Raw genomic sequence first — 13,246 nt, 5'->3', positions numbered from 1 at the left:
AGCAAAGAATCAGCTAGTTGAGAAACAGAGGCAGCACAAGTTACAACACCCTTGCGCTTATGCAACGGACTGCTAAAATCACAAAAAGGCAAACTTTTGCCATCAGTTAAAATTAAGGACCCCAATTATAATGAAGCTGACACTCAGATTTCAATCTATAACCTGATTTCTATGCTTTACTGTGAGATCTGATAGGGCCAGGCCACAGCTTACAACCATACATACCAAGAGGAGAGAGGCTAGTTCTCTGCTCCTCGCACATCCATATTCCCCAAGTTAAAAGCTTTGCCGCTACAGGATGATACAGGCAGGCCCTAGATACAAACTCATTGCCAGCTTCTTTCCTCAAGCTTTAGTAACAGCTTTCCCCCTTCTTTCCCTTTCACCCTCATTAGCTCCAAAAGAAACACTGTCACGTCCCTCTATCACGCAATGCACAGAAAGCCAGAAAATTAAAACCTGTATGTATCAGAGTTCATGTTTCAGCCATCAAAGCCACCAAATACTGACTTTGTAAGACAGCTATTCTTGCCTAAGTATCTAAGTGAAGGTTACGAGGTCAGATCTGACCTCAAATCTACTGGAAGCTACATACTAGCACCCTTAGCAAGCTTTTTAAAGTTGCTGCCACTATTACTGTATTCAAAGTGTTACTCTCCATTGGCCTGTTTTACAGGCAACATTGTAGAGAGACCACTGGGTTTGCATTCTGCTGATTAATGCAATGAAATGGATGCAGTTTTCTTGGTTAACACTTCTTTTAGTTTTGTTTAAGCTAGCTTTCCAACATAAATGTTGCAATATTGTATTACGAAAAGGAAGAAAACAGAAAGTGAAACCTCCCATTTCTTTCAGGTTTGTTTTCTTCACTTCGTTTTTAGTGAAGTTTCAACATTCCACAACAGAAGATAGTTTTTAAAATTTGAGCTCTAAAGGCATTCAAAAAACAAAAATCCACACCCTAGGTACTACCATACACAAATTGGCACCGTCCTCGGTCACAGACATGACTAGAATCCACATTTGTTAGCTTGCAGACCACAGTGGTTAAACAATGATTTAAGTTTCAGACAGCAGGATTTTCTTTAGCTTTCACCATGGTGCCTGCCACAAGAAAGCAGACAGAAAGGCAGGGAGGGAAAAAAGGTCCTCAGACGAGACTCAGAGCCACCGTCAACTTGTCCTTGGGTATTCTGGAAGACCAGAAGCATGCAAAGCTGCTGTTCCAAGAACCACACAAGGCTCCGTTTCATTAAAGTGAACCTCAAAGCCAGAAATACAGCTAATAAAAGGAAAAATGTGACCAGCTTGATACGTTATTAACCCTTCCAACAGCATCACAGGGAGACATTACAAAGCGTAACAAGAACTCAAAGGATCTCATAGAAGCTAAACTTGCACTTGGATTAGACAGCTGGCTTTCACAAATTTCCAGCATGAATTGTGGGAGCCGAATATGGAGGAAGAGGAGAGAATTTCAGCTCAACAAATTCATGACAACCAAGTGTAATACCAACCTTGGGACCTCACTCCAGGCATTTAAATTTCAGGATGTCCTGCAGTATATCGAGGCTCTGGGGTTTGTACCTTAAGACTAATACTAAGTCAGTTATAGCTGAAAATGAAACCAAACTTCTCTTTGCTCTTTGGGTCACAAAATCAGAAGGCTACATCTTCCATAAAATCAAAAATGGACGTTCTCACAATTTTTTGGAAACCATCCTGACTGGCTTGCTGAAACTGAAGCTAGTTAATTCACTTACAGTGAAGGCTTCCCTGAACTCCACCCACTACGACTCCAGCAATACACAGTACAGCTGCTAACCTGTCAGGAAGCATAAGGCTAGCAAGTTATCTTTCGTAACATGAATACTTCAGAACTGCGAAGGAAGTTAAGGACAGACTATTTCCTGATTTCTGCATTTCCAGATTTCTGCATTTCCAGACCCCTGTAAAAGCCTATAAGATATATGTATTTTTTATATATATATAACTCATTACTATTATATGCATGTCAACATGTCTATTTTAATGAAGCATTATTTCAAGCTCTTGCCACACAACCACAACTTCTTCAATATTTGTACTTAATTAAGGATTTAGTTTGATATGTAATTAAAATAAAGGTTACAGAATGTAAAGTCTGCCGAGAAATAAATTATACTACATCTAACAGTAGTTTTGAGTTCAAGCTTTAAAAATATATTTCCTGAAGAATTTAAAATTCGACTTTAAAAAAATTGTTACAGCTTTCTTGTTTCCAAAAGCCATCTTTCAGCTTGTAAATGACAGGAGTCTTTGAAAGTGCATCATTTGCCACATGCTACAGCTAATAAATAAAAACAAGTCACTTACGTTTATAATGATTTTTTTTTTGGCCTTTGGAAGTTAATTTGAACCACACGTCAAATGGGAAAATTATGGAAACTGTAGTTACCGCTTTTCTAAATACAACATTAATCTTACAAGTAAGTCAGAGCATTCAAGATATGTAAAAAAAAAGAAAAAACCCTAAGAATTACATAAGTGACAAGGCCAACTACTTGCAAAAGAAGAATTTTAACTCATGATCTTACAGGCTGTGTTGTGCAAACAGGACTTTATGGCCAAAGAAATGTAGAAGTCAGTGGGACTTTCTCCAAAAAAGATGGCAGATGAAATTTTGCTCTCTGGCACAGCAACTGAGCAGCACAGGGAAAGCGTGATTCCTCTAAAGATCCCCAATCCAAGTAAAAGAAAACAACAGATACATTTTTTACAGTCACAATTAGAGGCAGCCATCTTAGTATAAGATGACATTTGTCACTGCCAGCTTAGAAAAGTTTTAGGCAATTTCCAGTATTATTTCAAACACAAAACCCCTCTTTACTTAATAAGTAAGCATGCACCAGTATTCAGATTTCTTCCTCTTCTGGTTAATAGAAGCTGGAAAGATTGGGAAAATTACTTGATCTTTATCTAGTACTTAGATCTTCAAAGAGTACAAACATTAATTAATTCTCACAACACCTCCCTGTGGAACGCAAGTATCACATTCCCCATTTTGCAGATTAGGAAAAAACACAAATCAAAAGCTGAGTGACAGGAAAAAATCTACCAATCTTGGAAAACAATTCCAGTAAAATATTTAAGAAGCCTGAATCCAACCCTTCTTAAAAGCGTGCAGATGAGTACTCTCAAACCATAGTTTACTCCTGAATCTGGGTATCTGGATGCACATTAAATGTCTATTTGCTTTGCTCAAGCTGCATAAAGCAACACTGAGATATTTTAGTAAGAATGCATTCATATCTCCCTACCTAAGGAGTAGTTAAAAAGTCAGAAAACATTCAGTAAAAAATATTGCTCTTACCTTCTGCTACATCATCATCTACAGCGCCTTTCACCTGAGAAAAACACCACTGAATGTCATTTCCTCCTCCAGCTCCTAAAAAACACAATCAAAAAAATGAGACCCCCCACAGCAACAGAAAGAGCACACAATAGTTACCAATTGAAAATTTCAGACAACATTGTACACGCCTACTTCCTCAGCAACGCTGTCGGCACAATTACAAATTGCCCCTCCCCACCTTTTTCCTTTACAGATATTGTTTTTGTCATTAGTGGTTTGCCAGCGTTCAATGCAACGTTTGTCAAAAACAGTGCGAGCATAAGCAGCAACAGTGATAAAAGCCTCTATCACCAAAAGCTCACTGGACTAAGTAACATTGCTACTGCTAACTTTAACTGCGCATTTAAAATGAGAGTGCATGAACATCTTACTTCACACAGAGCTTCTTCCTACTTTAGAAGTCAGAACCCTCTACAAACATACACACACAAACAACTTCAACAGTAACTGTCAGAAAAAGCTGCGCATTTTTGGAAAATTTCCATCTTTCGTTCAATATAAACCAAGCATGCTATTCATTTCCTTCTTTTACAAAAACATTGAACTGAACCTACATACTAAAGGCTTAAGAAAAAAAATTTTACCACAATTTTAGAGTCTCTTCGCAGAAGTAACGAAAGCAATTATCAGCCTTAAAAAAGCAGCAAATCCGAGCAGAAAAGCAAACAAGCAATCTGATGTTAACAAGTTCTACTACCATAGAAAACGGATCGAAGAGAAAACTTCAGGAACATTACTGCCTCGGCGGAAGGCAGTGATTCATTTGAACCCTGCCACCAAAACACACAAAAAAATCACCACCCATTTCTTTTGCATTTCATTCTGAGCAAATCACTGCAGGGCTGAGTACATACAGGAAGAGACTGAAATGGGCTTGCCTCTTTTTTTTTTTTTTTTTTTTTGAAAGCCACTGTCAAAATGGAACTTTTCCTCAGCACAATTCAAACAGGCTGAGCAACAGATGGCATTTACACATTAATCCAGAGGTCTGTTATAGCTTTTGGAATAACAAAGAATACAGAAGGGACTTCTTCCCTCTTCTACACTAAGTTAAGGGGAGGAAAAAAGTCAAAGACATGGAAATTAGAAGGCCCAAAATAATCTTTCCAAAGAAGACCAAGCATCTCAGAATGTTAAGTGCTGGAATACAATCAGAGTCCAGTTTGCATTTTTTGCTTGCCTTAATTTCTTTCCTGAAGTATTACAGACATGCAAGCTACATAACCTGACAAGGTGAAGGCAAATACAAGCATCCATCTATGCAAGAGATGTCAAAATGCTTTTTGCAGATACATTGGAAAGGTTTGCCACATACATCTCTCTACCATTCCCCAAAACCTGTACAACCCATTTTCTTTCCTCTCTCCAACCTCTTCATTTGTCATTTAGCAGCTGGCACCACAGAAGCATTTAAAGGGGACAGCTTGTAAGAAAAATCACTGCTCTTTCTACTTAAGGCTAAAATGGTGTTTTTCATACAATTTACTTGAACCAAGTTGGCATATTCCCCCCCCCCCCCCACTACAACAAAAAGAGGAGGGTGGAGCATGGGCGTATGGTGTAGGGGAAAAAAGCAAAGCACAAACCTAATACAGCCTCTCATGCTTGCTCCTCCAAATGCAAAGCGCTGAAAAGACAAATCGTTTGCGGAGGAGGGGGATGAATGTATTTCCAAATTAAGAAATCGCAAGGAAAAGTAAGAAGGAAGAGATACCTTATGCATACACACTTCTAGCCTACCAAGAGCACTTTGGGATGCAAAATGGGGAGCAAGAACAGGAAGGAATGAGAAAGAAAACACAGAAAGACCTGTATTATTTAATTACATCCTGTACCCAATTTTACTCTCATTTGCAGATGCTTAAGAGCTGCACCCTACAGAAGGGTGCAATTGTACTCTTGACACAAGCACGTCTGCACCCTAAAACACCTCTCCGTGCACAGCAGCACTTCTCTGCACGGTCCTCACTAACTCCACCTGAGAAATAAATGCAACATACAAGCACATTTAGAAATCCAAAAAGCCTGTAGGGGGAAAAAAAGAAAAAAGGCAAAAGACCCACCCTGTCTGCAAGCCTCCTGCACACTGAACTTCAAAATACACCACTTCCCCCACCGAAGCCCCTCCACCTTGCTTCTTTCATGCCTTTTTTTTTTTTTTTTTTTTTTTTTGCGATAAGGGAGGGAAAGGAAGAAGGGGTGGGTGGGAGGAAAGCACGATTTCCCGGGGAGGGGGGGGATCAGGAACGCGCAGGCGAGGCGGAATGGGAAAGCAGGGACGGGGGAGCGAGGCAGGGGCAGCCGGCACGCCGGCAGCCGCGGCTGGGGAAAGGCAGAGGCAGGCTGCGAGGCGTTCCGCAAGCGGGGGAGAAAACCCCAGCCAGCCAGGGCGGGCGGGGGACGGAGGCGGCGCTGCCCGCTCCCCCGGCCGGCAGCCCCGCCGCCCGGCCGCAGGCCGCTGCCGCAGCCTCACCTGCGCCCCCCGCCCGGCGGCGGCGGCAGGGGCCGGTGCCCCGCGGGGGCAGCCTGCCCTTACCTGCCATGTTGGGCTCGCGATAGCGGCCGCGGCGGGTCGGGCGGTCTCGGCGCTGCGCGGCGGGGCCGCCGGTGCCGGGCGGGGGGCGGCGGCGGGGGGCGGATGGCGGCGGATGGCGGCGGGGGTGCGGCCGGCTCCGCTCCTGGGGCTGCCCCCGCTCCGCGCCTCGCTCCGGCCCCCCCCCAAACGCTCCACTTTCAAAATGGCGCCGGCCGAGCTGGGGGTGACGTCACCCGGCGGGGGGGCGGGCGGGGCGGGGCTCCGGGGAGGGCGGGGCGGCGCGGCGGGCCCCTGGCCGCCCCCCGTAGGGCCGGGCCGGGCCGGGCCGAGAGGGCGGCGGGGCGGGCGGCCGGCCGGCGGCCCGGGGCCCAGCGCTGGGCCTCGCCCGGCGGCCGGGGCGCGGCGGCCGTCCGCTCCGCGCTGGGGCTGGCGGCAGCCGCGGCGCCGGGCCTTTTCCGGGGCCTCGTCCCCTGCGGGGCCCCCACGACCTCCGTCCCCTGCCTGCTCGGCCGGATGCTCCGCACCTCACCCTTTATTGTACTCCTTCACTGAATCTCCCCCTTGCTCGTCCTCCTCGTTTGGGTTTGGTGTTTTTCTTTCCTCCACTCCCTCGCTTCCTTCTGCCATTTCCTCACCGGAGCCACATAACCTGTTCGATGCGCATTTTCCACCCTCTTGGATGCTTTCCACAGCGTCTGCAGACTTGGTCTCTTATTTCACCGGAGAACCCGAGCGCGCCTTTGCCGTTCTCATTGCTATTCCCTGCATACACCCAGCCATGCTTCTGAGCCATTTTTAGCCTTCCTCCACCTTTCACGCTGACAGCCAGCAAGATCTACAAAGAAAGACTTCCAGCCGAGCCCAGCTTGGCACAACTCCTGCTGGCTCAGAAAGGATGAAGGCTCCTTTTTCGCTCACTGGGTCCCAGTTAAAGTCTCAGCTGTAGTTAACGTACAGGATTGGAGAATTGATTCGGTACAATCTATTTAAGATCTTGTGAAAGTCATCCGTTTCCCTTCACAGATGTTTGTGCAAACGTTTTCTTTCAGGCTGGATAGAGCTCGCTAATCCAGATTTCACTTTGAGATTCATGAGCTCATCCTGCAAACCCAGCACTACCACCACCTCACAACGTGCCTTGAAACAAGTCTCCTAAGTCATCACGTACGCTAATTTTGCATTTCCAGCTCAAAACACCTAAGCGGCTGCTGTTCTTAAACAGAAGACCATTCAGCTCCCAGTCAGCTACAGCACAAAACACAGAACTGTGGGAACTGAACACCTCCAAACAAACACACAAACGCAGTCAGGCTCCCAGTGTTTGAGAGTAACCACCAGAAACCCACAACTGGCCCGGCTTAGAGGCTACTTTGGACAAATGCAGCTTTATCTCTGTGTCTCTGATAAAGACTGCACATGCAAATAAAATTATTCTTGGAAACAACGATAAAGTAATGTTTGAAAGAGCACTCAACACAGACAGGGCATTCTAAAGAACTGCAACTCACCTAAGTTTGGGAATATCTGGAACGCAGTATTTTGCTTAGTCCATTTTGAGAGCAATCCAAAAATCTAAAAACAAACACACTGCAAGTTTGAAAACATCCACCATCAAGACAGGCTCTTTTTGGATCGCTACAGCATTAACACCCTTCTCTTAACATCCAGGTCCACGTTTCCCAGAGCTCAAGAACAAATTCACTGAATTCTACAAATTTGTGGCCATGTTTAGTCAATACCAAATTGAGAATGAAAGCTGGCATTCTTCTTTTTCCAAGATTCCTTAAAAGCATCCTTTTCACCCTTAAACAGAATCGTCCTGCAACCATTTATCAGAAAAATTTGCAAATAAAGTCCAATTCATCCATTGCCTTCTGTAGAATTACTGCAGAATTTGGCCTTCATAGTAGAATGAGCACTGTTTCAAGACCTTCTGTTGCTTAAAAAAAAAAAAGCAGAGACCTGCAATTAGCTCTGTAATATAAATTAATGAAGCTTTAGTACATACCTTATAATTAAAACAAAATGCCTCTTAGAAAAGATTTAATATCATGGTGCCAGAAGGATGGATCATAATTCCAAAATTTAAGGTTTTGTTTTGAACTGAGCTACAGAATATAATGAAGTATAATAAATAATTAACATTAAATCACAGCCAGGGTAATTAGTAAGACATCTTGGGAATCACAATCTTTGCTTGGGTGTTCACTTGCTTGTTAATTCAGACAACACAAGTGTTCACGCTACTATTAATGGTTCGTGCAAATTAGCCAGAGTGCATTTTGCAGCTCTGATTCAAAGTTTGTAAGCACATACTTGTGCCCCTTTGATTTCACTGGAGTTTAAGCATTTGTTCAGCTGCTCTGGGGAGATAGTAACTGTATTATGTTAAATTTATACACAACCACCGACAGCACAAAGCTTTAATGAGCATTTACCTATTCCAATCATGCTTTAAATACTAATTCTTACTCTACAGACAAACCCCGTCAGCTCAGACTAAAGAACATCTCCAGGAAACCGGAGGGACGTAGAGGGCCAAGGATCCACGGAAGAGCATTTCTAGTTGTATTTGTTAAAGGCCAGTGAACTACACACAAAGTGGTCGGTTCACAGCAGCAGAAATAAGCTGTAGAAGTTAGAACAACGGAAAATTCAAAACGTAAAATGCAGCTGACAACCAATAAAAAAAAAATATATTAATGTCAAATCACTGATCAAACAACTAAGGCCCCAAAGAGCAACTCTATCCGCAACCCATTTTGTATCTGCTTTAGTTTCCCAGTAATTTGACCCGTTAGACAAGACTGTAATGAATTACAACAATTCAGTTTAGAAATAAAGGGAGTAATTATCACCAAAATTATCACTGGAATTTAGTAATAGCTGAGCCATGTGAGGTCACATGCAGGTTAACATCAGGGCAATGTAATTCCCTACAGCATACTCTTCTGTGCTTCATTCTGTCTAGCTTGAAGTGGCTCAGCAATAGGCTTCCGTTGCTTTTTGGGAGGGCGTTTCACAGCCTAACACCATTTGCTCCTAGAAAATGTTTGCTAATATTCACCCCGTGTTTCCCCATTCTTAATTTCACATAATTGTATCTACGCATGTAGCCACTTAATTAACAGCCATTATCAAAACAGTGCTGAGTCACATCTTGGTACTGCCACATGGAAGTTCACGCTTAACAAAAGGTCAGGCAGACCCTGGTTCTGCAAGGAGTTTCAGGCAAACTCACAGGGTAAGCTGCACGCGGTGCAAGTCCCAACCCATCTAACGTCTTCGCGTTACATCAACGCCAACCTCGCTCAAGCAGGTAGGCCCTTAATGCTCTTTGCAGCGTGCCAGCTGCCATACCAGGAAGCCTTCTGTGGGCATGCAGAACTTTCATTTGCTTTTTCTGACAGTCAGGCTTTACTCAGCCCGAGTTCATTTTAACCAGGTCCCAGCTGTAAAGCCCCAACTGCCAGTGGCCAGAGATTTTCAGCTAAAACCAAGGTTTAAACAAAGGTTTAAGCATTTCCAGTTCCTGCCTCACTGTCCTAAACTCGAACACTACAAAGACATATACTGAGCCCTACTTCACTAGAGCAGTTCCACCGAAGTCACTGGGTTTTATTTTTGGAAAGGGAAACAATGAAATTAAAGTTTTTAGCAGTTCTAAGCATCTGTACTGTTGGGGAAATACTCAGAAGTGGCATAAAATGTCATCCTCCCCGATCAGTCATTGGGCAGTTTAGCTTAAGTATTAACAATGACAAAAAGCAGAAGGGGATGGTACACAACTTTCAGTTCACTTTGCAACTGCCAGTAATTTTCTAGAGAGCCATTTCCCAAACAAAACAACGTAACAGTACTGTCTGCTGGGTCTGTAACTGAGCGCCCCAAACTACTCATCACTGAGCAAACTTACGCAATGAAAGCTCACTAACTCTGGTAAACAAGCAGCTTGTGTCATCTCAAAGGTGTAGAGTTCATCAGATTAAAGCTCTGCTATTACAAGGGGAAGCCTCAGCATTTTCTTTCAGAAATTACCAAGGCTTTTTTTTCTTAACTTTAGCTTGGTACAAGCAAACAGAAAAGCTAATTAGGCTTGGAAAGAATTTCATATATTCATTACAGTAGTAGTTTGCAAGACAGGTTTGAAACCAGCTCCAAAGTTGATCTGTTTGGAGCAGGTCTAAATTACAATGATTGAAACCACAATTTGCAAAACATTAGTTTAATGAATTATTTAAGCACAGTTTGTACAGGATTCATGCACCTGAATTTTGGCTGGAGTTTTGTTTTAAAGCAAGTGCAAAAATACATGCAAGGATACAGGGAAAACAAGGCTTCTGGAAAAGAAGAAAAAAAGTCTTAGAGGTAGACAGGAAGCACCTGTTTGGAGGGAGAAAAACAAGTATTTTTCAACTAGGAGGGCTTGTTTGTGAGGGTAGGAGGTATCCCAGTATTTTGGGGTTAAAAAGTAAGAAAAGAGGGATAACTTGAGATGCATACAAAAATGATGTTATTATTTTTAAGTCTCTTACTACTTTTTTTTTTTTTTTTTTTTTTAAAACAAACTGTGGTTAGTTCTATGGGAGGATGATTCCACCCAAAAAATAAGAGAACTGTTATGGGAAGCTAACAATCCTATTGAGGCTAAAACTGCAGCCATGGGAGAAGATAGGAGATTCACAAGACTTAGATTTAGCCCTTCCTGTAACTTAGTAGCTGCAATTAACAAAGCATATAGTTCAGGATCACCTGGCACTTTGAATCTTCCACGTCAGAATCATTTGGACATAACTTGGAACTCTAAAACCTACTAGCAGTAGGAAAAATGAAACAAAATGAGAAGAGTCATCCAAAACTAAGCACCATGAACACAAGGCAAGGCACTCAGAAAGTGTTTTTATTCTAACAAGAATGATTAAACACTGAACTACATTGCTAAAGAAATCTGCAGCTCATCCACTACCAGGCACTTTTAAAAGCAGATTAGATAACCACCTACTGGGAATAGCCTAAGTAGAGCTGCTCCCTGCCTAAGGGTAAGAGATGCTTTAGTCCTTTCCAGCCCCAGATTTCACCATTCTACAAAGAAAGCACATTCTTCAGCTTGAAAACACAGGTTCCTTGTACCAGTGACAAAATCAAGATGCACCAAAACCAATAAAACCATACTCAGAGAATACTTTAAAAAGTATTAAGACTTCCTTCTCCTATTAGTCTTTAGAAAGGGGATAATTAACATTCCTCAGTGTCTTTGAATACATTGAGATCAATGAAAGGAACGTAACAGCAATACCAACAATTATAACAGGATATTATCTAGGGGGGGGGAGGGGATGGGGGGGACAACAACGCCTCATGCATAGACTTAACTGATAACATGCTGCATCTCTAAGAAGCACAGAGTAACTCACAGGTAAAAAGAGCCTTAGTCTTCACCACCTTTATGAGGCACATTGCAGGAAGGGGAGGAGCTAAGGCAGAACTGCAGAGGGCCTTGAATAGTTTTCCTTTGGGTTTGCTGGTTTTTTGCTTTTTTTTTTTTTCAACCTCCAAATTCTCATAGCCTATACACAGAACTGTTTCTTTTTAGGAAAGGGTTGCAGTGTTATTGAGGGAAGAGAAGTGTTCATTTTTCCTTTCTAATAAACCTACATAGGTGATCTAAATAAGTGAAAGAGAAGCCTCAGAGACTTTTAGGAAACAATTTTGCTTAACAAAAGCAGGAAGTTGAAAGCAAATGTGTTAAAAACAGTGCCGTCTATAGGATTTCCCTGTTATTTTTAATAGTGGATTTTAGCATCTTCTGTTTTAGATTCTTACCAAGGCAAAGTACTTTCATGCATTAATTAACAAGCTATTACCCTTCATTATGAACTGGAAGAATTACACCTGTGCAGGTTTATTTCAAAAGGGATACATAAATATAAGTCTTAGCTCAAGCCCTGTAGTTATCTTGTGTGCATCGCTGAAGCCATTGTTACTACGTACATAAAAAGCCAACTGATCTAAAAAGAGCACGATCAGCTCTTTGGAATCATGTTTTTGTACTTTGAAGAAGCCTGTAATTTTAATAGCATTTTGCAGTAAGAAGTTAATTGCTAGCTCTGTGTGGTGCTAGCAGGGTGTATGAACTTATCACATCAATGATCTGACTTTGCCAGGAGAAACGTTCCTTAAAAACCATGGATTGTGGGAAGCGATGATTAAATATATAATTTGGAATAAAATGCCACTGTAGTCTTTGAACTCAAGCATTCTTGCTCTTGATCCTAGGCTCTAGTCAAGTCTTGTACTTTCAATCAGCTTGGTGTTGCTAACTTTTCATGGTATTTAAAGGACGTGCACAGATTGATGTCCTAAGCCCTGGAATCATAGAAAGACATAAGAAATTCAGCTGATATTTTTCAAGGAGTTTTCAGCTTTTGTGATTCCAGAGGGAAATGTGAAAATGTGACTTCTAAAACAAACACAAAAAAGGAAAACACATGCAAAGACCCTAAAATATTACCTCTTTAAAACTCTCTTGATTCTTAAGCCATACCGTAAGTGGAAATATTAGTAGTAACTTACGCTGAGTAGTAACACTATCACTCTAGTATTTCTCGAGTCATGCGTGCAAAAAATGACGTGTGCAGGTAACTAGCATGATTGGCTTTAGTCATTCATTAACTTACTCCTCAATGTATGAGTTCATTTACCTTTCGGTTTCATTTTTCAGTAACAAGAGCACAATATTTCTAGCGTATTTTTTAAGTGTTTCAAGCTTTAATTTAGCAAACATTATTCAAGTATTTGCAGCTGAAACTGTTCTGAAACACTCCTTGCTTGCTTTGCCACACAGTTCTTCTGGTAACAGGTTTGTAAAGATCTGAAGGTAATGCCAGGAATGAACTGAGAAGGGAAGGAAGGGAGGCCGAAGCAGCAGAATGAATTGTTCCATTCACATGGCTTTTCTGCTAGGGAATAAGTTAACATTGTAAACAAGAGAGAGGTGTGGTTTGCAGATCGGACAGGAAATCCTTAGTTCTAATCCTTGCTGTGTTGTTGATTCCCTTGGAGACCTCGAGCAAATGCTTTCTGCTCCTATTTTTTAATTGGAAATAAACTGGGGATGATAGCACTCAACTAGCTCATAGGAGCAGGCTTTCAGTTAAAACATTTATAACATGCTTTAAAAGCAGCTCATGGCACACAGGCTTGAAATCAACTTGGCTGCTTGTCTGAGGTTATTTCCTTACCCTGCTCTGAGGACCAGGGACCTTTGGGGTCCCAAGTCACCAGTGCGCATGTATAGGCTTTGTTTTTCTCATTTG

At 42.3% G+C, this 13,246-nt stretch overlaps 1 protein-coding gene across 4 annotated transcripts in view; it reads right to left on the bottom strand.

The window, feature by feature from the left end:
- Window positions 1–6,106, bottom strand: part of LOC309601865 (serine/threonine-protein phosphatase 2A 55 kDa regulatory subunit B alpha isoform) — a gene marked incomplete at its 5' end in the record, with an annotated part of 45,631 nt that extends 39,525 nt beyond the window's left edge. For all 4 annotated transcript variants that reach the window (XR_014230603.1, XR_014230604.1, XM_082335082.1 and 1 more), the window contains 2 exons: window positions 3,353–3,427; window positions 5,931–6,106. Coding sequence is in view for 2 of the 4 variants with exons in the window: in XM_082335082.1 (XP_082191208.1) it covers window positions 3,353–3,427; window positions 5,931–5,937 (82 nt within the window). The remainder of the gene's footprint in view (window positions 1–3,352; window positions 3,428–5,930) is intronic.
- Window positions 6,107–13,246: the final 7,140 nt, after the last annotated feature.

The sequence above is a fragment of the Platalea leucorodia genome (assembly GCF_965183815.1).
Source record: "Platalea leucorodia genome assembly, chromosome: W".
NCBI lineage: Eukaryota > Metazoa > Chordata > Aves > Pelecaniformes > Threskiornithidae > Platalea > Platalea leucorodia.
This window is presented reverse-complemented; position numbering and strand designations above follow the sequence as displayed.